The sequence below is a fragment of the Juglans microcarpa x Juglans regia genome, chromosome 5S (assembly GCF_004785595.1).
Source record: "Juglans microcarpa x Juglans regia isolate MS1-56 chromosome 5S, Jm3101_v1.0, whole genome shotgun sequence".
NCBI lineage: Eukaryota > Viridiplantae > Streptophyta > Magnoliopsida > Fagales > Juglandaceae > Juglans > Juglans microcarpa x Juglans regia.
Genome location: NC_054603.1, coordinates 9,501,608 through 9,526,526, shown reverse-complemented (window position 1 = coordinate 9,526,526; position 24,919 = coordinate 9,501,608). Strand labels below are relative to the sequence as shown.

The 24,919-nt window shown below is 39.0% G+C and overlaps 1 protein-coding gene across 1 annotated transcript; it reads left to right on the top strand.

Moving 5' to 3' along the window:
- On the top strand, window positions 1-24,581 carry LOC121267727. The gene is made up of 7 exons (XM_041171745.1): window positions 1-141; window positions 12,317-12,566; window positions 18,413-18,536; window positions 19,285-19,610; window positions 19,720-21,424; window positions 23,048-23,301; window positions 24,185-24,581. The coding sequence occupies exons 1-7, from the start codon at window positions 86-88 to the stop codon at window positions 24,254-24,256; spliced, it is 2,787 nt and encodes a 928-aa protein (XP_041027679.1). The 5' UTR covers window positions 1-85; the 3' UTR covers window positions 24,257-24,581.
- Window positions 24,582-24,919: the final 338 nt, after the last annotated feature.

The window sequence follows — 24,919 nt, the reverse complement described above, 5'->3', positions numbered from 1 at the left end:
ATTGTCGGTATAAATAGCACTTCCCTCCTCTTTTTTTCTCGTATTTCATCGCTTCGAAATTTGGGGCAAAGAGTCAGAGACACGAATGCGAGAGGAGGTTATCAGCTCCGGAGGGACCATTCACCCAGCTTCTGCTGCCAGGTACCGTTATCTCTCCCTCTCTCAATCACAAGCTTGATCTTCAATTCTTGTTTTTGTCTTTGATTTTCTTTATTCTTTTAAGTCTGTGAATTGAATTAAAGTAGGGTTTCGAATTAAGTCGGCGAGTCTTGAATGTTATTTTGTGGAGTTCACGTTAGGGTTTCAGTTTATTCGTGTCCGGGATTGGGAGCTCTAGGCCCTGTTTGGTTGCCGGGAAAGCGGAGGAAAGGAAGTGGGAGGTGAATTCGATGTCCGGCGCTAGAGCTGTACATGTGATTAGTAAAATGAGAAACTCGATTGAGCTTATCAAATAGGTTTTCAAAGGCTCACCAGGTTGTCTGTAAACATAAGTTGTACTTGTGGTCTAACTGAACTTGGGTGTCCAAAACAGTGGGTAATGTAGCACTCAAATTTGGGAAATTCGTATTGGCACTTCCCATTTGCTTTCTGACCTGTACGGGTTTTGTATTTATTAATTTTCTTGCATTCCCAATTTGAATTTTGATAAAGCAATTTTATTAAATTGCAAACGCAAGTACATAGGAAGTATGCAAGAAAATCACTCAGTATACTCTACCCGTTTGATGGGGGAAGTTGAATATAGGATTTTTTGGTGCCCCTCTAAGAAAGGAAAGTTCATAGTCTGCTCCTTCTGCCAAGCCATGACAACACATAATACAAATGTATACCCATGGAAGAGTATTTGGAAGATAAAGGCACCCTTAAAAAGCAATGTTCTTTGTATGGACAGCTTCTTTGGAGAAGATCCTCACTCTAGACAACTTGAGGAATCGTTGAATCATTGTCATGTGTAAAAAGAGTGGAGAATCTATTGACTATCGACTATCTTCTACTTCATTGTGTGATTGCCATGACATCGTGGAATGAAGTCTTTTTTCGTATGAGGTTAGCTTGGGTGATGCCAAGAAGGGTAATTGACCTCCTAGCTTCTCATAGAGGCATTTGGGACAACTCTAAGATTGTAGCAATATGGAAGATGGTTCCAACATGTTTATGGTGGTGTATTTAGAGGGTGAGGAATGAGGAATTTTTGAAGATCAAGAGTGGTCAATGAATGAGCTTATAAGTTTCTTTTTCAATATTTTACTCCATTGGTCAATTGTAATTGATTTTCATGACATGAATTTTCATCAATTCCTTGTATCACTAAACTAGCACGCTTAGGCGTTGCTTTTGTATGTCCTGTATACTTGTGCTCTTGCCTTTTCCTATGATCAATAAAATTTTGTTTACCTATAAAAAAATAAAGGAAAACACAGAGACATGAATTACTGATAACTAGAGAAGCAAGAGTTGTTGTTAGCTTTCATGCTAGCAATATAGGGGGTGTTAACCACAAGAGCTTTTAGTTATGAAAACCATCCTCACTTATTCTTCAAAGTTTCGAGTGTTGCATTCCTTTCATGCACACCACACACCCTCAAGTGGGTCTAGGGTGGCTATGACCACCCCCTTTGATCTACTGTGCATTTTTTTTATTAAAAAAAATTAAAGTTTCTATTTTTTTATTAGTTTTTTCTTATTTTATTTTTATTTTTATTTGAATCCTTCTTTTTAATTTTAAATATTTTTAGATCTTTTTCTGTTGACATGTAGCACATTTTTATTGGTGATGACGTGGATTCCTTTAATGGGTTTGACGGATTTATAAAGGAAGGATTAATTTTTTTTTAATAGGTAATCAAGAAGTGTTATTCATAGGAAAGAAGTCATAGCCCAAGTACATAGTATGTATACATGAGAAGTACTTAACTAGAGTTTACAACTAAAAATAGAAAATCATGGACATTTAGCCCATTAAAATCATTGACCCCCGCCCTTGAACAAGGTTTTAAAAAGAAAACTTTAAGCTCATATCCTCTTCGCGATTCTTGAAGCTTCTATCATTTCTCTACTGCCAAATGCACCGACACATACATATAGGGCCATCTTCCAGATTGGTGCCACTTGAGGATTGCCTTGGAGGCCTCTCTAGCTTGCTAGAAAATCCACGGGTAAATAAGAAGCCAACGTCAGCAACAACCATCTATAGAGTAGCAGATAAAGGAAAGGGGCTGGGGAGGCAAGAAATTTTGTATGCAGAAGCGGTTAGGAGTGGCGTTGGGAATTAGTCAGCTATATTGGGTGGTTCAGGCTGTATCGGGGTCAACGCGACGGTGGGCTTTCTACGTCAAAGGAGGCTGCACAACAAGTGGTTTCAACAATGGAAGAGCACTGTCCACCGGCGAGACACAGAACAATGTGTTGGCCCTCTCTGGGTCACATACTGCCGCCACAGCTGTGAAGGTGCCTTGGTGCCGGTGGAGAAGATATCTCAGATCCTTGCAGAGGAGACGACGAGAGGTTCGTCGGGAGTGCTAGCGCATGGCAGGAAGCTACAGAAACTCCATTCAGCTACCTCTGGGTAGTCTTCTGACCTACACGCCATGCAAGAAGGCATATCGGCGTTGGAAATTGGTTTGGTTGCTGAGAAATCCCATTCTATTGACAAGCAATTAACTTTGTGGAGGAATGCGTCGGTGAATTTTCGGTAGCATGCTCTTTCTCGAATGTGGATGATGGTTTTGGTTTGGAGTTTTTAGGTGTTTATTGGCCCAACGATGACAGCTGTAGAAAACTTCTCTAGGACGAGATTGCTGGCCTGTGCAGTTGGTGGGATATTCCGTGGTGTATCGGGGGTGATTTCAACGTCACTTGATTTTCGAGTGAGCGATCGGGGGTTTCTAGCACGGGTTCAGCAATGGCTGATTTCTCAGCTCTTTTATTTGAGTTAGACTTGGTGGATCTTCCTTTAGCAGGGGGAGACTTCACTTGGTCAAACAAAAGGGCCTGATCGAGGTTGGATAGGTTCATTGTTTCTCCTCCTTGGGAGGTCTACTTCCCCAATCTATGCCAAAAACGGTTCCCTCGGCTTTGCTCTTATCATTTTCCCCGTTTGCTAGATTGTGGGGGTCTTCATGAGGGATAGAGATACTTTAAGTTCGAGAACTTGTGTTTGAAGATCGATGAGTTATTAGAGAAAGTCAGCTTGTGGTGGGCCTCATATCAGCTCACGGGCACTCCTAGTTTTGTTTTAGCTAGGAAGCTTAAAGTTTTGAAAAATGATCTAAGAAAATGGAATTTGAAAGTCTTTGGGAACATCAATGACCCGCGGGACAAACTCTTTATAGAGCTGCAACAACTTGATGAAAAAGAGGTGGAAGCCGATGATAGGGCAAGGAAAATGATTGTAGTTGATGAGCTGGAAAAAATCACTCTTATGGAGGAGATCTCATGGTGGCAAAAATCACGGGTCCTTTGGTTGAAGGAAGGGGATAGGAGCACTGTTATTAATACCGTACCGTACCGGCTGGTACGGTCGGTTTTGCCGTACCGGCCACTGGGCCGGTACAGATACTATATATATTTCTTACCGGCCTAAATATCGGTCGTACTGGCCAATATTTTGGCTTGTGTACCGGTCGATATTTCGGTCTTAAATTTTTTTTTTTCATTTTTTTACACTACAAGCTCATTTTTTGACCCTCAATTCAGACTAGGCTATTTATAATTTATATATATATGTATTTATATATAATTTATTCATATATAAACTATTATTTTGAAATATAATTTATATATATATTTATATATATAATTTATTCATATATCGACTATTTCGAAACGGTACACGAAACGATACCGGTACCGAAATATTTCGTTCCAGTGCTTTGATCTGTACGACATCCGGTATGGTATTCAAAACATTGGATAGGAGTGCAAAGTTTTTTCATAGAGTTGCAAACTCTCATCGAAGAAACAACGCCATAGAGGTCCTTCATGAGGAGGGCAGGGTTTTATTGGGTAGAGATGATATTAAGGATCATAGTGTCCACTTTTATGATAAGCTTTTGATAGAGCAGTTCTTGGAGGCCCAAGGTAGAAGGTCTAGTTTTTTATTCTATGGACCACACGAGTGCGACTTGGTTGGAGAGGCCTTTCGAAGAAGGCAAGGTGCTTGGTGTGCTAAAAGGTATAGACAAAGATAAAGCACTAGGTCCAGATGGCTTTCCAATGGCTTTTTTTCACGCTTGTTATGACATTGTCAAGGAGGATCTAATGAAGGTTTTTATTGAATTTTACTCTTTTATGAAATTCGAGAAGAGCCTTAGGCTTCATTTGATTTCAAAACCCACCTTAACTCATCTCATCATTACAATTTTCTCAAATTTTCACATAAAATATAATAAACAATTCAATTTTTTCAAATGTCAGAACAACTTTTTCAAATTCTCACACAAAATATAATAAACAATTCAACTTTTATTCTATTATTCACAAACCATCTCAACTCATCTCTGAATCCAAACCACTCCTTAATGTCTCTTTCATCGCTCTTATTCTCAAGAGGATGAGGTCGGTGGAAGTGAATTATTTCCGTTCCATAAGCTTGGTGTGTGGGGTTTATAAGATCATCTCTAAAGTTCTAGCGAAGCGGTTTAGCGAAGTCATGGGGAAGATCATCTTGAAGTTCCAAAATGCTTTTGTGAAAGGAAGACAAATACTAGACTTGGTCCTTATTGCTAACGAATGCCTGGAGAGTAGAGTCAGAGACGGCATTCCAGGTATCTTGTGTAAATTGGATATGGAAAAGGCATTTGATCATGTGAATTGAGATTTTTTGTTGTACATACTTGGTAGGTACGACTTTGGGGAAAGATGGTGTCAGTGGATAAAGCATTGTATTACAACTGTCAGATTCTTTGTCTTGGTCAATGGCACTCCTGAAGGTTTCTTCAACAATTCTCGGGGTTTGAGACAAGGGGATCCACTATCCCCACTCTTATTATTCTAGTCATATGGATGTGCTGAGTAGAATGCTGGAAGTGGTGGTGGATAGGGGTTTCATCTAGGGTTTCTCGGTGGGTGGTTCCTTGCATGGAAGCTTGACAGTCTCTCCTCTTCTTTTTGCCTATGATACATTGATTTTTTGTGACCCGGATTTGAATCAAATTCGTTCCCTAAGAGCACTTCTACTTTGCTTTAAAGTTGTATCTAGCCTTAAGGTGAATTTATCAAAGTCGGAAGTAGTTCTTGTTGGCTTAGTCAATAACTTAAGTGCATCTTGGGCTGCAAGGTTTCATCCTTGCCTATGAAGTACCTTGGACTCCCTTTGGGTCCCCTCATAAATCCAAGGTAATGTGGGGAGGGATTGTTGAGAAAATTGAAGGCAAACTGGCGGGTTGGAAGAGAATTTACTTGTCTAAGGGTGGGAGAATCACACTTATTAAAAGTTCGTTATCTGATCTCCCAATGTACTTCCTTTCTTTATTTCTTGTGCCTGCAGGGGTGGCGAATAGATTGGAGAAGATTTTCCGTGATTTCTTATGAGGGATAGAGGATACAAAAAAGTTCAATTTGATTAAATGGGATAAATATGCATCCCTTTGTCTTGCGGTGTGTTGGGTGTAAGAAAATTGAGAACCTTCAACAAGGCACTTCTTGGAAAATGTTTATGGCGTTATCATCAGGAGGGAGATGCTCTTTGGAGGAATATTCTAGATGTCAAATATGAGAGCGTTTGGGGAGGTTGGTGCTCTAAGGAAGTAAGAGGGGCTTATGGCATGGGAGTTTGGAAACTTATCCGGAATGGTTGGGATGATTTTCTTGGTAACGGCAGGTTTGTGGTGGGAAGGGGCACGCGAATCAGGTTTTGGCACGATATTTGGTGTGGGGATATCGCTTTGAAAAACGCTTTCCCCTCTCTTTATAGGATTGCGTCTGATCAGGGTTCCTCGGTGGCTGATAATATGTACAGTATTGCTGATTCCATTCATTGGTCCATGAGATTCACTAGAGTTGTCCAGGATATGGAGGTGGGAGACATCACTGAATTCTACAGTGTGTTATATGCGTTGAAACAATGGGCAGGAGGGGAGGACAGATTATTCTAGACATGCACAGGGAACAAGAAATTTTCAGTTCGTTCACACTACAAGGCTTTGACGACTCACCTCTTCAATGCCTTCCCTTGGAAGAACATTTGGAGGAGCAATGTCCCCCTCAAGGTTGCTTTCTTCGGTTAGTTGGCATCCCATGGTAAAATACTGACTACAGACAAGTTAAGAAAGCGTGGACTCTACATAATGGATTGGTGCTTCATGTGCAAACACAACAGGGAATTAGCAGATCACCTTCTTCTTCATTGCGAAGTAGTTAAGGTATTATGGGATGAAATCCTCTCTGGGCTTGGTATTGCATGGGCTATGCCTAGGAGGGTGATAGATTTATTCTCTTGTTGGCGAGGGATTAGGGGCAATCGCCAGATCACAACTGTATGAAAGATGGTGCCTTTATGTTTAATGTGGTGCACATGGAACGAAAGAAATGGCCATTATTTCGAGAATAGGTAACGCTCTCCGGATGGTTTTAGGGCTTTTTTTTTTTCATACATTGTTGCTTTGGGCCTTTTCTATTGTATTGAATGGAACGAGTCTTAATGACTTTTACGCTACTCTCCGTAGCATGTAGTTTTGTAATTAGGCTATTTCGTGTATACTTCCTGTGTATTCAAGTTTTGCCTATTTATGTGGATCAATAAAACCTCTTTTACCTATAAAAAAATGTTAGTTTTGAAAAATGTATGAATCTACCTTTTTAGCACTTATTCCCAAAAAGGCGGGATCAGTGGATGTTTGAGACTATCGTCCCATTAGCCTCGTGAATGAGGTTTACAAGATTCTATCCAAGGTGGTAGTGAACCGATTGAGTACGGTGATGGAAAAGTTAATCTTTAATCCGCAAAATGCATTTGTTAAAAGGTAGAAAAATTCTGGATTCGGTCTTAATTGCTAATGAAGTGTCGGATGGACGACTCAAATCTCGAGAATCGGAGTTACTTTGCAAACTAGATATGAAAAAAGCCTATGATCATGTAAATTGGAAGTTCTTACTTTATCTACTTACAAGATGTGGTTTTGGTGAGAAATGGCTGAATTGGGTAGAATTTTGCGTCTCAACAATTCGCATTTCTATATTGGTGAATGGTTCACCAGTAGGTTTTTTTGACGACTCGCATGGTTTGAGACAGGGATCCACTCTCTCCATTTTTTTGTTTGTCATGGAAGTTCTTAGTAAGATGATTGTGGGCCTTGCGGAAGGTGGGTTTTTTTATGGTTTTCTGGTGGGGAATGGTAATTATGGTTTTATTGATATTTCTCACCTCTTGTTTGCGGATGATACTCTCATCTTCTGCGGAGCAAATTTCGAGCATATCCAATCTGTGAGGGCTCTCCTTCTTTGTTTTGAAGCTGTCTCAGGTTTGAAAGTTAACCTCTCAAAGTCTAAACTGGTACTCGTGGGGACTATTCCCGAAGTGGCAACTCTAGCCTCCCTCTTGGGATGTAAGGTATATTTTCTCCCCCTAAAGTATCTTGGCTTTTTTTTGGGTGCTCCCTTTAAGCCTCGATTTGCATTGAAAACTTATCTTATCTCATCATTATAACTTTTTCAAATTCTTATACAAAATATAATAAACAATTTAACTTTTTCAAATCTCAAAATAATAATAATATTTTAAAAATATTTTATTCAACTCATCTAAAACTATCTTAATTCATCTCTGAATCCAAACGGGATCTAAATCAGAGTAAATTTGGAATGTAGTGATTGAGAAAGTGGAACGCAAAATGGCATCTTGGAAGATGTTGTATTTGTCTAAGGGTCGTAGGCTCACCTTGATTAAAAGTACTCTTTCCAACGTACTTACCTATTTTTTGTCATTGCTCCCGCTTCTAGCAAAGGTTGTCAACTTTATTGAAAAACTACAATGCGACTTTTTGTGAAGTGGGTTTGGGGGATGAGTTCTAGTTCCATTTGGTTAACCGGTCAATGGTTTGTACTCCAATTTCTAGGGGTGGATTGGGGATTCGTAACTTGAGGGAGTTCAACCAAGCTCTATTGGGTAAATGTTTGTGGCGGTATCAACATGAAAGCGAGACCTTGTGGAAGACTGTTATAGATGCACAGGTTGGGGAGACATGGAGTGGTTGATGTTCGAATGAGGTACGTGGCCCATATGGGGTGGGTCTATGGAAATACATAAGGAAGGGTTGAGAGTTCTTTTGGAGACACATATTGTAGTGGCTGACGGCTCTCGTGTCAGATTTTGGTATGACAATTGGTGTAGTGACCGAAGTCTCCAAGACACTTTCCCTGTCATATTTGGGCTGCACGAGAGAAGGATGCAGCGATAGCGGACCACTTGCTTTTTTCTAGTGGCTCCCTCAATGGAATGTAGATTTCATTAGGGAAGCTCAAGACTGGGAGTTGGAGGAGATCACAGAGTTCTATGCGGCACTGTATTCCGTATGTATGACTGAGGGTACCATGGATCGGATGATTTGGAGCCCTTCCACAAAAGGTAAATTCACTGTCAGATCACTTCACAAAGTTTTAACAAGTCCAGGCATGCACACATTTCTATGGAAAGAGCATTTGGCAGATGAAAGCTCCTTCCAAAGCTGCCTTTTACGTTTGGACAGCAGCATTGGGCAAAAGTCTCACCATAGATAACTTAAGGACACGTCGGATAATGGTATTAGATTGGTGTTATATGTGTAAGAAAGAGGGTGAATCAGTAAACCTTCTATTTCTACACTGCGAGGTGGCAAGGACCTTGTGGGATTTTTTTTTTTTTTTTTTTCAGGACTTGGTGTATTGTGGGTCATGCCTTTTAGATCGTTGGATTTTCTAGCTAGCTGGAGAGGTCTCTAAGGGAATTCGCAAGTCGCAGCAATCTGGAAAATGATCCTTATTTGCATGTGTTGGTGTATATGGCGGGAACGAAATGATAGAAACTTCAAAAACTGCTAGAAGGCAATGGAGGAGCTGAAAGTCCTTTCCTTTAAAACATTGTTCTCATGGGTGGGGGCCATTGTTTGTAACAGACTTAAGTGTCCATGACTTTTTACCATCAGTTGTAAACTCTAGTTAGATATTTCTCATGTATATACTCCCTGTGTATTTGGGTTTTGCCTACTTTTATGAATAAAATACTTCGATTACCGATCAAAAGAACTTCTCGAAAACAAAAATTATTGTTATCTATTAGTTAGGGTCAACCTAGTGGTCGAAGGGAAGGCTTGAGGTGAGTTGTATACTGAGATATACTCGGTTTGATTCCACACTACGAGTTTCCTTGGATTACTTGATACACGGTTTTGGTCGGGTGCAGTATTGGTGAAAGCAATAGGTACACTTGGGCACAAACTTCGTTTAAAGCCTAGGCGCAAAGTGCAAGCACATGCTTAATTGAAATAAACCGCATATTTTTTAAGATGATATGTAATAACAAAAAATCAATAAAATACAATAAAATAGTTTTGTAATGCATGTTTAAAATGATTTGTTTAAGATGACCATGCAAAACTTAATCTCTCTCTAATCCAGTTAAACCCTGGAGCTGTGTAATGCATCCCCATCACATAGATCTAGTAAATCATTGGCTTTTCACCAATGGGATGTTGCCTCTAGAAATTGTTTGCACCCAAATGTTTGAACCTTAAGGCTCATTTAGACACTTGGAGTATCTCAAAATTCTGTTAATAGTAATGAAATGGTATATGAATAGTAGTAAAATAGTTTGAGTTAAGATGTTTTATTGGGTTTTGGAAAATGATAGAGAAAAAGTTGAATAAAAATATTATAAAGTTAAAAAATTGCTTGAATATAATTTTTTAATATATTTTCTTTTAAGTTTAAAAAATTTGTATTGATTTTTGTATTTCGTTTTGAAGTTAGTAAAAGTTGTAATGATTAGGTAATGATTAGATGAAAAACTATTGAAATTGAAAAGTGTTGTGTTTGAGTGATAGTTGAGAAGGAAATTGTGAGAAGTTTTGAGAATTTCTCATCTCATCTCATTACCCAAACATGGCCTTAGACTTGAAGGGAGCATATCAACAAGACTAAGGCCCTTACTAATTGAGCCAACCCTAGGGTTAAAAAGGTTTTAAAAAGCAAGATAGTAATATATTTAGTCTTTCTAACTCAATTTTTTTGAGTATAATGCATCATGAACATCAAGTACTATAAGGCATGAACATCAACATTGTGCTTTTTATTGTTTGGACCGAGTGTCTAAGTATAAAGTCTCGACTAATTTCGAGGTGCATAGGCCCTCGACAAGGAGTTTCTTGCAAGTGCACATCGGATAATTCAAGAAGAAATTCTCTCAATCCAATGGCCACTAGAAATTGTTTTGAGCCAACCCCTGGGGGTTAAGGCATTGATTTTTGTGTTAACACAAGTTATTCCATATCAAACCATTTAAAATGTGAACATGGATTATTATATCAGCATAGAGTATGGCTCCCTCGTCGGAGTTGAAGGAAAATGGTGTCAGACCATTGGTGACAGGACTTGCTGAAGTTGTGTATAAAGGGTCACCAGAGGTAAAGGGACTTGATGTCATACCATTGGAGAGAACCAATGGAGTTTCTGAGGAGGTACCAGATTTGAATATGGATTTGGCGTTGGTGCAGGTGGATACTATGTCTGGGGATATTGTGGCTCCCTTGGTCTCTCTTCCTCCAATAGCGGATTGGATTCTACCTAAAGTTAACGAGATTCAGCAGTTCGTGAGAATTTCATATGGAGGATGTGAAGACCAATTTAAAAAACTAATCACTACGATCGAGGCAATCACGCACTTAAAACCAAATCAAGTTCCAAGAAAAGCAAGGAGTTATGTCTTTTTTCGGGAATCAACTATGACGCTAAGGGTGGTAGCTCATCTAGAGGGAAATCTAAAGACAGGGCATTGTGAAGACGGGAAAACAAGGGGTTGGAGTGGGGTTTTTGGGTAGAGTTTTTAGTTCTACTAGAAGCAAGGGGTTGGGGTCGGGCTTGGTGTATTTTGGGTTGTTTTTCACGGGCTTTTTGGGTTATTAGGGGTTTTCTATTATGCGCAAGGTGTTTTCTTATATACATTTAGTGTACTTAGTTACTCCTTTTGATATATATATATATATAATATTTTTACTTATATAAAAAAAAATATATCAGGTTGGAAGCATATATATCACATTTGACAACTTGTGGTGTCATGGTGTGTAAAAGATCTCCAATTTTAGCTAATACTTAAAAAACAATTGTTACATGTTGTGGTCTTGAACTGATATATATATATATTTATAAAAGAATACAAAAGTGCGCTTTTTACTTTAAGTTTTCACAAAAAGAGAGGGAAAAAAACATGCTTTTGTAATTGTGCTTCACTTTTGGTAAGTTAGGCGCTTTGGCCTTTGCACTTTGTGCTTCAGTGTGCTTTGACTAGCGCTGGGTGGGTGGGGTTATGTTCAAAGTTTTGAAAATTCCATTCCAGCGATCATTTCAATTAGGCACTAGAATGGAATATTTTAGTACTATTGCATTCGGGTTACCATTTTGGGATTATTTATATTTAGTTGTTTATATATTAGTTCTAACAATTTTATTGTGTATGTATGTAAGAATCAACAATTTATAAAATGAATATATATTGAAACCCATAAAAAAGAAAGATAGAGATATTGGTGTAAAAGATAATATAAAAAAATACAAACTTGACTTGAAATACAAAAAAAAATAATATAAAAAATAAAAAATAAAAATAAAAATAAAAGACAAATAAAAGAGCAAATAATGGGATCTAAAAAACAGAGGGAGAATGACTTAACATAGTTAAAAGTTACAAGAATTTAACATTAAAGAAATTCCATCAGATTAAAAAATTATAGAAATGCCATTCAGATTTGGAATTAAATAAATGCCATCTTGATTAAAAAATTTATGAAAAAGCCATTCAGGTTCAAAATTTTTTTGAAATTGTCACTATTGGAATTTCCCTCAACCTTGATATTGGGATGGAAGTTATTTAAAAGCTGAGAATATGTGCAAACAATGAAGGGAAAAAAGAAAGAAATGAGTATAGGCTAGTGTTGATCTGCCGTATGCAGAGCTCTTTAATTATTAACTTGATCCCTCACCCGTTTTTAACCAAGTACTATGATATTTTCTGATGTGATGTCTTGGTAGATGCCAGAGTCTATATATCTCACAGAACTGATTTGGTGCACTATTTTTTGTACACTATTTTTTGTGAACAAGCTTAATGCTTTATGCATTTTATCAGTTCTGCTGGGGCATCCTCACCTGCTGTTCCTACAAATGTTGGCAGTATAGATGGGTCCAATCATGGACATGGCTCCAAAGCAGCTTCTTTGTCCTGTGTTGGTTCACAACCACCACGGACTTCCATGAGCACAAGTGCTGGTGGTTCAGCTTTTGGATCATCTAGACCTTCATGTAGACCATGGGAAAGAGGGGATTTACTAAGACGTTTGGCTACCTTCAAGCCCTCAAATTGGTTGTGGAAGCCTAAGGTTTGAAACTGGACTGGTGGATTAAGATATATGGAAATCCGATGTTAGAGCAGTGTAGAATAGAAAATATCACTTTTTATTGATACTTATCAACTGATCACTGTTCGTTTTATATTCTAAAACTGAGTTTCTCTAGAATTTAGATTGCTTTTCAGTTTTTATAAGGAATGACCTGTCATTTAATTAACTTAATAGATTTCCAGACACAGTGATGATATAAATTATTTTGTTTGTCTATATAAAATGCTTTTGCTTGCTACATGGGTTCAAGGTTTAATTGGATAAAAGACATGTTGTGTTTACATGGTCTCCAGAGTAAAAAAAAGACAAAACACTTTTGGTTGTGGTATTTTATGTGCAAAATGTGCTAAAAATTATGTCAACAGTACAACTTATTGGATTTTTTATTATTGAGCATGAGATATTGTTTCCAAGAAAAATGCCAAACATTAGAGATTATTTTCCTTTTAAATAAGGTATAAGGGGATTACCTGTATGTGTACTGCATTTGTATTTATCATTGTATCTTTAGTTTATATTCTTTTTTCCGTGTGTTACTCGAGTGTGCATCAGGAATGTCCAACAAAAATGCTATTAAGACATATTGCTTATATTTCAAGGATAAGCATATCTTTCTTGGTGACTCCTAAATGTAATTTCTATTGCCCAAAGATGCTACATTGTTTATAAGACTAATTACTGAGTACTTGTAGGTTTCTTGGAAATCAGTTCAAGTTCTGGTCAAGTTGACACTTTGTCAAATACACACCTAGGTGTGAATCTTCCTTTGTCATTTCCCATCCCAGAAAAGATCAAGAGAATTTATTCAGGAGGCAAAAGAAAGCAAAGAGAATATTAAATATGAAAAAGGAACCATTAATTCTGAAATTAAATAATCTAATAAATTGGCATGTGTCATTCAAAAAATATTACAAATACTCTCTCCACCCTTTATGTGGTCAGACTTCATATCCACTTGTCTTCCACAAGGTTTGCATCACATTGATATAACAAATCTTCCTTAGACTAGTGGGCTCTGATACCAAATCCATAAAATATCTTTAGCACTAGACAATATTTCTTCCTATTTTGTCTGATGATGTGGAACCTCACCAAGGTCGGGCCCTTGAACCACCTATAGGGAGTAAATAGACGATCCCACCGTCAAAACTGTGTATTAGGTGATTTAGGGGAGTTGATTATGCGAAATCGAATTTAGGATGTTTGAGTCTACAGTTCATCCCCTGTCTGCCCTTTAACCATCATGCTGCACTCTGATGGGTAGTACCTTATCAGATACTTGAGAGACTTTTGTTGGTGTCTTCGATCTTTAACACTTTTCTGAAGAAATTGTCTCTTCCTTTACCTTTGACTTTATCCCTTCGGGAGAGTAGTGCTAACTAGGGTAGAGAGCAAATATGATATTGAAGTAACTCTGCCTTGGTTGTTACAGAGAAAAGCTCATGTAAGAAGTTGCTATAGAGTCTGTGAAGACTAAAGAGTTTGTAGTAAGGTGGCTTTGTGTATTTTTCTCTCCGTATATTTTCTCTCGACAATGGAAAACAAACACTTGTTCTCTCTGTTGAGTTTGGGTGGTCTGTGAGTGCGTTATACGATGGTGTTTGGGGGTGTGGTGTGCTTAGGATGGGTTTCTCAAAGGGCATTGTGATAGAAACCAAACTGTTTGAGGTTGTAAGGAATGGACGCCATGTAACATTGACTGAGGAAGGATGGAAAGTTGTAAAAGAGATGAGTTTGGGGTTAGCGACAGTTCGTTGGTTCTCTAAAGCTTTGGAGGAGAATTTGAAGGTTGGGAGAAAGGAGTTCTACACTACTCACCGAGAAGGGGATAGAGGTTATATAGCTTAGTGTTGTTCCAACTTCAGAGGCATCTTCATGGCCTTAGTGGAGTATGGCGGGGGAGGTCGTTCGGAGCTTTATCTTCATTCCAGGGGATAAGGATGGAATGGGTTGGAGGAAACTAGCAGATGTGTTGAAGGAAGTTGGAAGAGAAGGTGGCTCTCTGCGGTTGCCTCCACCAACGACGACGATGCACACGTTGAATCCTCGATCGTACAGGGAGGTACTTCAAGGTCAGAAGGAGATGCCTCGAGACTAGAAGTGCACAGAGAGGGTAAGCATGCCAAGGTCAGTGGGCACCACTCTTTCGGTAGGTGATCAGAGTCATCAGGGGGTGGCAGGGACGTGGTGGGTCTGAAAGAGGAAACTCTACTTCAGGCTTTGGCTGAAATGGAGGATCGATTGGGGGCTTTAATTGATGAAGTAAATTGGTTAAAACGGTGCATTAAGGGCAAGGGGACTCTGTAGTCGGGCTTGGGCCTGGGTTGTGGTCGAGATTTATAGGCTCAAGACATGGGCTCAAGGCTCATGGACCTAGGCCGGCACAGAGGGCCCAATGGTTTTAGCTCTTCTGGTCAGCCGAAGGGGAAGGAAAGGGCTCTGGGACCAGGTGTTGGGCCTAAGCCCTTGGGGCGGCTTTCAACCCTTTCACAGCTAGGCCCGGTCTGGAGGAAGAGAGTGCAGGGGGAGCTGACTCTTCGGCGATTGGGTCCGAGCCACCGTCGCTAGCACAAGTTCAGGCGACCTTGTGGAAGGTTGCCGATCTACAGTCTAAGGCTACGCCGGTGGCAACAACATTAATAGAAGACAACGACGAGGTTTCTTGCAGTCGCGAGGTTCTCGATGATCCTTACGTGGTCGTTGGCGCATCCACAATGTCGGAACCTGCACAGAATCAAGCGATAATGGCTGTTGGTGCATCCACGATGACAACTCATGTGCATAGAATCCTCGCTGCCTCTTGCATTGTAAAGTATCCTTGCTACCTATGAAATATTTGGACCTCCCATTGGGGGCGACTTTTAAGGCTAAAGCCATTTGGGATGGGGTCGTGGAGAAAATAGAGAAACTATCTGGGCTCACACTACTTAAGAGTACTCTAACGAATCTTCTCACCTATTTTTTTTTTTTTTATCTTTGTTCCCTTCGCCTGCAGGGGTGGCGAACAGGATTGAGAAACTATTTCGGGCCTTCTTATGAGGGGAGTGGGGGAGGAAAAGAAATTTCATCTTGCTCATTGGAATAAAGTTTGTTCCCCAATTTTGAATGGGGGACTAGGAGTGTGCAACCTAAGGACCTTTAATAAAGCCTTATTGGAGAAATGGTTGCGGAGGTGTCACTCGAAGGGGAGTCATCTTGGAAGGAAATTATTGATTGTAGACACGGAAGTGATTGGAGGGGTTGGTGCTCCAATGTAGTGAATAGGGGGGGGGGGGTATGGTTTGGGTTTATGGAAATTTATTAGGAAGTGGCGGTTGAATTTTGTAAGCCGTACCCGGTTCGTGGCTGGAGAGGGTACCAAAATTAGGTTCCGGCATGATGTTTGGTGTGGAGATCATGCTCTTAACACAGTTTTCTAGCTCTCTAACGTATTGCAGCAAACAGGGTGCTACTGTGGTAGATTTGCAGGTATCTTCTCGTGGCCCTCCCTAGTGGAATGTCCTCTTCAATCAGGATATTCATGATTGGGCCCACTATTTCAGATTTTTTCAGCTTGATATACTCTACGGGAAATACCACGGCACGGGGGATAAGATGCAATGGAGGATTAATGGCAGCAAGAAATGTACAGTCAGGGCGTACTACAAAATATTGATATCACAAGCTAATGCACATTTCCCTTGGAAGTCTATTTGGAGGTCTCGTGTGCCTTAAATTGGCCTTCTTTGTATGGATTGCTGCTCTTGGGAATATTGACCAGGGACAACTTGAGAAAGAGGGGTTGCATTTTGATAGATTGGAGCTATTTGTGTAAAAAGAATGGAGAATCAGTGAAGCACTTACTATTGCATTATGAGGTGACAAGGGTATTGTGGGATGAGATCTTTAGAAGAGTCGATGTCACATGGGTTATGCCTTTAAGGGTGGTGGATTTATTGGCCTGTTGGAAGGAGATTCAAGGCTGTCCTCAAGTGGCATTAGTGTGGAAGATAATTCCGTTGTGCATCATGTAATGTATTTGGTCAGAAAGAAATGAGCGGTGTTTTGAAGATAGGGAGCGTACAATGGCAGAGCTGCATAATTTTTTTGTACACACTTTAATGTTTTGGTTTTCAGCTATTGTACTTATTGGAAACAATGTGCTTGACTTCTTGTTTTTAATCTCTTGATCTTATAATGTATTTAGGTATTCTTCTGTATACTTTCTGTGTACATGGGCTATGCCTATTTTATTCGTATCAATAAATTTACTCTTGTAAAAAAAAAAAAAAAAAGTTGCTATAGAAGCAACAGCTGGCTGGTGGAACTTCTTTTTATGGTAATTTCCACCAGCTTGAGTCTTTCTAAAGCAACTTTTTTTTTTTTTTTTCTTTATACTTGTAAAAAAAAAGAATGCTGGTGGAAGCTTTAGAATCTTCTATTGAACCTTCAGGGTTATCTATAAAGGATACCTTGGGAAATGAGGTTGCACTGCAGATGGGAGTTCTATGACAAGTCAAGGGAGGCACAAGCCACATATGGGGCTATATTCCAAAATAAGTAGTCAAGATTACAATTGGAGTCCCTTGAATTCATTATAAAGGGCTTGAACTTCTCCCTTGCAAGCAACATGAGATCCCATTCACCACTAACCTTCCTATACTCACTCAGTACAAGATATCCAATCTCTCCCTTTAAATCCCGATATTCTCACTTGGTCATTCCATTATAGGTGGCATGGCTCAAGTCCCACACTTCTGGTTAGAGTTGGCTCTTACATCACTTGTAACAATCAAAGGAAGGCCCAATTCAGCTCTGACATCATTTGTAACAATCAAAGGAAGTCTCAATTCACATTTGGGCCCATACTCCAAAAAGACTAGTCAATAATACAATTGGAGCCCATTCAACTTATTATAAAGGACTTGAACTTCTTCCACCCAAGCAATGTGAGATATCACTCACCACTTACCTTCCTATACTTACTCACTATGGGGTATCATAGGTTTTAAGTCTTCTAGGGCTCCTAAAACTTCTCACATATCTGTTCCTTAATCTGGCATATTTCCTACAACTTTTTTGACTTGTCGAAAGTCCTAGGTAGGCTAAACTTCCTTCCAAGCCTTATAGTCTTCAAATTTCTTTTAACAAATAGCATCAAACTCATTCAAATCAGTTTTGCAGCTTAAAAAAGTTCAGACACCCACACATGTAAGAAACATCCCAAAAGACTAATCAATATTACAGTTATAGTCCCTTGGAATGAGTATAAAGGGTAAGAAGAACTTCCTCCAACATAATGTGGAATACCATTCACCACCTTCCTACGCTTAGTCGTGGGTATTACAATCTCCCCTTGCTAAATCCTTGACATCCTTGTCAGGCTATTCCATCATAGGTGGCACCACTCAAGTCTCACACTTTGGTTGAAATTGTCAGCACACCATTTATAGTGACCAAAAAAAAAGCTCAAGCCACATTTGAGCCTATACTTTAAAAGGACTAGCCAATATTATAATTTGAACCATTTGGAGTCATTATAAAAGGTAAGAACTTCTCCCTTCCAAGCAATGGGATCCTATTCCATTCACCCCTTCCTATAAATGGCAAGAACTTCTCCCTTTATACGAGCTTGTATCTTTTTTTATTGGTATACATTCACATCTTTAAGTAGAGATATTATAACTCAGTCTCTGTTATGCTTTAATGCGAGTCACTGAAGCTTCTAAGTTGGTCGTTAACACATGCAAAAGATATCATTGCCGCACCAAAAATCTTCTTTCCTTGGAGATATAGATTCAAGATCACTTGGAGGTATTCTCACTTTTTTTCCCGATTTGTTTCAGGTTATCAGTTCATTGTCTTGTGCTCAGAGAGGTTGGATAAACGTCGATGTTGATAAAATAGAATGTGAATCATGTGGTGCATATTTGAGTTTTGCATTGATACCATCTTGGACCCCTTCTGAAGGTTAGCTAATTCAAGTCAACTGTTTTTGTTTCTTTTATCTAATACTCTGAAATTACTACGCAATGTGGTGGGGGTATTATCAAACATTTGTTTTTGGAAGGAAAAAAAAAAACTCTGGTGAATTTTTGAATGATTGAACCTTAGCGCAGCTTGCTAGATAGGTGGAGGAAGGAAGTTATTTGAAGGGAGAACAAGTAAGATAAAGAAGTGGGGAGATAAGATTAGTTGTAACTCGCCAAGATTTAGGGAGTAGACCTTCATTCATACTGAAACTTGCATTCTCTATTGAGTTGTGATTTCTCCGTAGTAGCTAACTTATACCACCAAGTTGAATACACACCTATTATAGGTTTGTCTTTTAAGTAAGAAATCTTCATTAAAAAATCCAGAAGGTGCAACCCAAGTATACAGAAAGTATACAAGGGAGAAGACCTATCTAGAAGTGAAAAAAGTCAGATACAAGAAAAGAACATACACCTTTTATGGTTTATCTCACGAATGACTTGACATTGCCTTATTTTCAGCTTACATTTTTGCTAATCTTAGTTGAAGTTATAGTATTGCACCCGTTTCCCTGGTTCCCTTTTTAATCATTTTAATTTCCTATTTCAATTATGTTAATCTGTTTGTTATTTTCTCCTTGTTTACACAATTTTTATTTGGTGTTTCAGTAACATTTGAATGAGATGGTCCTTGCTAATATTGATATTATTTTTCCTTTATTTATTTATTTGTTTCATGGTTTAAGTTCAAAATGCTGCTGAAGCCTTTGCCAAACAGCTGGATGCTGTGCACAATGTTAGTTGTCCTTGGAGGGGAAATAGCTGCCCAGATAGCTTGGTGCAGTTTCCTCCAACTCCTCAGTCTGCCCTAATTGGGGGATATAAGGATAGATGTGATGGACTTGTGCAGTTTCAATATCTTCCCATTGTGGCTGCATCAGCAATTGAGAAAATGCAGGTTTCTCACGGCCCACAGGTTGAATGCTTTTTGTTTGGGGAAGTAGATACTAAACCAGAGAGTATCCCAGAACATGAAAGCTCTCAAGATGGGGCATTTTGTTTATATTCTCGTGTAAGATATATTAACATACCTTTCAGTGGCTGATAATGCCCTACTGATCATTACTTTTTCCATTTATCTGTATTCTTGTGTATTTCTATTTATCTCTCTGCTTTCGCAGGCCCAGAAACTTATAAGCCTCTGTGGGTGGGAACCAATTTGGGTTTTAAATGTTCAAGACTGCGAAGAGCATTCTGCTCAATCAGCTAGGAATGGATGTTCTGTTGGCCCTAACCAGGCCAAGGGCCATCTATCACAAGATCCTGGAACGGTCAAGAAACCACTGACTGCTGTAGTTAAAAAAGACACTGGGAAGAGTAAAGTGTTGGTTAAGGATTCTATATGCGAGTCCAGGTTACCTTTGCTAGATTGTTGCTTATGTGGTGCTACAGTTAGGATATCAGATTTTGTTACAGTTCCTCGACCTGCACGTTTCACTCCCAACAATGTTGAAATTCCTGATGCAAGCAAAAAATTGGGATTAACACGTGGAGTTAGTGCAGCCAGTGGAATTAGTGGTTGGGTTGCTGCTGATGATACAGAAAGAGAACATACTGAAGACCGTGATGAAGTTGCAACGACAAACGATGGAAAATTGCTGCCAAATACAGATGTTGATCTTAATCTCACAATGGCAGGTGGTTTACCTTTTACTCAGTTTGACAGGACAACAATGTTGGAAAATATTCATGATGCAGATATGGGTAGGGACCTAATAATTGGGCAACCCTCAGGCAGTGAGGTTGGTGACCATGCAGCTTCATATGAATCACGAGGTCCCAGCTCTCGCAAACGAAGCTTGGAGAAAGGGGGAAGCTCCTGTTATAGACCACACATAAGGCTGCAGCAAGCTGATAGTGTTGAGGGCACAGTCATTGATCGTGATGGTGATGAAGTCACAGATGGGGGAAAATATTCAGCTGGGCCTTCGAAGCGTGCTCGTGAATCTGACATATTTGATACATACTGTTCATCATATAATAGAGATACATCTGGTGCTGGTCCTAGTCATTCAATGGGTTTCGAAATATGCACTGATGGCAACAGAGTTGCTTTGTTTCGGGAAGGAGTTGACCAAGTTATAAGGATCCAATCGGCTAGGGATTCGACGCGTGCATCATCGGTCATTGCTATGGATACTGGTTTCCATAGTGTGAATGATGACTCCATGGAAAGTGTTGAAAATCATCCTGCAGATGTTGACGATGTTCATTTCCCCTCTTCTAGTATATATGGCAATTTGGACATGAATGATACATCCGAATTGGACTATAGTAACCAAGCTCAGCAGAGCATTGGCTTCCGGCCAGCTGTTGCTGTCCCTGGAGAAATGGGTATCAGTAGTACAAATGATGGGGAAGAACTTTTCAATGCAGAGACCGTGACTGTTCAAGCGAGGGATGGGTTTAGTTTTGGAATTAGTGGAGGAAGTGTTGGGATGTGTGCTAGTCATGAGGCTGAAATTCATGGGGCTGACGCATCTGTTCATAGAGCTGATAGTGTAGTTGGCGATGTGGAACCTAGAGCAGAAGATGCTGAAAATCAGGGCCAAACGGGTGAATCTGCTACAGATCCTGGACTTATGGATGAGATTGTCCCAGATGAGATTAACAGGGAAGATCCCCATGGTGATAGCCAGGAAATATTACCTCGATCCATTGGAAGGGAAGATAGCAGCTCAAAAGTTGATGGTTCTGCAAAAACTGAATCGGTTGAAAGTGGTGAAAAGATAAGTCAAAGTGACAAGTTGGTACCAGAGAACAATGCCCACCCTTCTCTTTCTTGCAATGCTAATAAAACAACAAAGAAAGAGGTTACAAATGCTGGTAAATCTTCTTTAATAAACAATTGCTTGGACCTAGAGTCAGGTTATGCATTTCTAGTGGCGTCGTTAATTTGTATGACTATTGATTTCTTAGCAAATTATGCCCTGCAGCTTTTCAGATTCTAAGTCTTCACTTTCTTAATCTGATTTGATTATTTATATGAAAGTTGGCCTAATATTTCAATTTTTTTTTATTTGTTTTCATTTTTTGAACGAAAGCTTTATATTTTACTTATAAAAAAAATATTTGCTGTGCTGCAATCGTGATAGTTGGATGTAGTTTAGCTGAGGAAAAAACTTTTGGGACTGTGTAGAAAGACCCAAGAAGGAGACATTAAAATTTGGATATGAAGGCAATTGTGTTGGTTTTATTTTGCTCATTGGGCGCTTGAGGCTATTTAGCTTTACCTACATGTAGTGGGTTACTCCATTACTATTTTTCTATAATGTTGTAGGATTTTCGTATGAAACATCAGTGATTGTTTTACTTAGATTTTTTCTTTTTAATTGATAAGTTACACATGCATGGAATGTGCTTTGACCGCTCATTCTCATCCTTCACCTCGTTTTTACAAGAGGAGGTAGTGCCATTTGAGCTTAAGGTTGGCAAGATGGGCGAGTCCTTGTAAAAACAAAATAGGCGACCCTTATTTTCTAATTATACAGGGTAAAATTGGAACAATGACTCCCCAAATATTATGGTATCCATAGATGCCATACCTACATGCGCGCTTGTGTGTATAAGTGCAAGGTAGAGCTCTTAACTCCCAAAAGCAAAATCTCAAATAATACTGATTATGTCCTTAACCCAATGTGCATAATGAGTTCCCGGTTTCAATTTTTCATTTAGGCGTTCCATCTTGTATTCTTCTTGTGGATTTAGGCTATGCCTTTTGCGTTTTTTAATAAAATCTTAGATTACTTGAGGCACAATGAGTGTTTCAAGTGACATCTAACAAGCATTTCTTTTCTTTCCTTTTCCTTTGCTGCTGCTGCTGCTGATTTATTTTCTTTTGGGAAAAGGCTGAAAAGCAGTTAATTCCTCATGTGCATACAACTTAATTGTCTTGATGTTTTTTTGCTCAGTTATTTGTCATGGTTTGAAATAATTCTTGCATTGTTGTTGACTTTCATTTACATCAGCCTACCTCTGCACTCAATATGAACCATGATCTAAACTGTCGAGTTCAGTGCCGATTGATCTAACACTCAAAACAATCGTGCCTGCATCACCATCTTGATTCTTTTGTATGCAATAAAAACAATTAGCAATGTGTCTTCTTGTGCATAGAATACGAACATATCCCAGATAATTTCGGACACTACCACATTCCCTATTTTGTTCTGTGCTGGGTTGTTAGTGGTACACTGTTGGAAGTGTAATATCCTAACTCAGAAATCTGAACGGCTATTGAGCTTTCTGTATAACCTGGTTCATTGTCATCCAAACTTCCATTACCCATTTACAATTTTATGCAGGGTTTTTTACATGATAATTCCATGCATTCCCCTTGGGTTACTTCCACCTGGAATTTTTATGCCAGGTCTTATAATATTTTAAATTTTCTAATATTTCACTTATTTGTGTTATTCTTACTTTTTTATTGTCGATGTAATTTTTCAGGGCCTCCAAAAGGGAAAAGCAACTATGAGGAAGCTATGGAATTTGATCCAATTGTCCATCACAACCAGTTCTGCCCCTGGGTGAATGGAAATGTTGCAACTGCTGGTTGTAATAGTTGTGGTTCCAGCACTGGTGCTGATGCTATTGCGCTTTGTGGGTGGCAGTTGACACTAGATGCACTGGACGCTTTGCGATCATTTGGCAATATCGCAATTCAAATGGTACAGTCTGAGTCAGCAGCCTCTTTGTATAAGGTTCGTCTTGAGTTTTTACCCCTTCCAATGGATTATAAGTTTGTTTTTCTCAATTTTCTTAAGCAACATGCGCAATGTTCTTTTTTCTGTTTCTTTTTCATTGTTATGAGTTGTTTATTTCTTCAATTTTCTTGTATTTACTCGCTTGTCTTTTAAGTTTCGTCAATGCTATGTTTTGGACTTTAAAAACTTTGACAGCCAGTCCAAGGTGGAGATGTTAGTCACAGATTCTATTTTTACTGAAGCCAATTTGTTTATCACTGCTTGTTATTATAGCCTAACCACGAGTACTTACATAAAAAAAAATAGCCTAGCCACGAGTCAGCTGGAGTGTGGAAATTTTTATCTGAGATGTAGTCCACTTCATGTAGTAGCATTTATGAAATAGTAATGTTAGAAACCATACAGCTTCTCCACTACTATCCCACTGTTCACATTGCACTAATTCATGGCCTTTGGATCCTACAATCTTGAACAATGGTTGTTAAATGTAAGGGTTAATAAAACTGTCATGTCAACTAGGATGGTGGTGTAGTATCTAGCGTGTTCCTTTTTATAAATAGGAAATGGATCACATTAGTCACTGCTGACAGAATCAAATATAGATAAGCTTTATTCAGATGTTTTGGAAGGTTGAGCTCTTTGTCCTCTTTGCATGGAGTGCGTCTCTTGCAAAGAGCAGTTCACTCAACTCAATATTCTATGCTGCTGGAAACTCCTTGCCAAGAGCTTGTGCATCCCTCGGGATTAGTCGGGATGCTGTTCTCGGAAATCCGGTGCCAATAAAGAAACATATTCTATGCTGCTGGCTCCCCTACAATATTATATATAGTTCAATTCTTGGTGTCAAAGCTTATGCATTGATTTGAATTTGCTCTTGTAGGATGATCACCACAATCGTGATCAAAAGGTCCTTCGACACCACTCAATAAGCAGAAGCCATGGGCGACATTGAGATTCAATCTGAAGAGATGACCATTTCAAAAGGCAGCAGACCAGTTTGACTTTATGAAGTGAGCTCCCATGGGTTCCTTTTGGTCAGGGATATTTCTCAAGTAATCTTCATCCCATTAGTTTGGTGTTTCTGTTTTTCAAGAAAAAACTGATGATTCTTACATGTTACTAATTATGAGTGAACCAATGGTTCTGAACCTGCAATCCTATTCCCTTTGTGCTACTGTACTCGTTTTACTAATTTTGATCAAATTTTAGTCTTGTGGAACATGAACCCGATGCCAGATGAAGGTATAATTTATAAATAATTAATTGATTTTCCCGTTCCCCTTCTCGTCCTGACTTTGCATTGAGAGGACCTCTTCTGTATCCTTCCCAGTGACCCTACTTGTGTTGATCGGTACCAATAAATAAATAGGAAGGATATATCATATCTCATATTGTGTTCCCATAAATTGAGAGAGATTTGTGTAGTTTATCTCTCTATCTTTTACAAGGAAACAAGAACTAAATAAATGATACTTTTATCGCTTCTAGGTAATAGCTTCCCAAATGGGGCTAGATGTAATGGTATTCCTCACTTCTCACGATAGAAAATAAGGAAAGAACATAATGGAACAAGAACTGAAGGAAACAACCAAGAACAAGAACTTAAGAAACATCA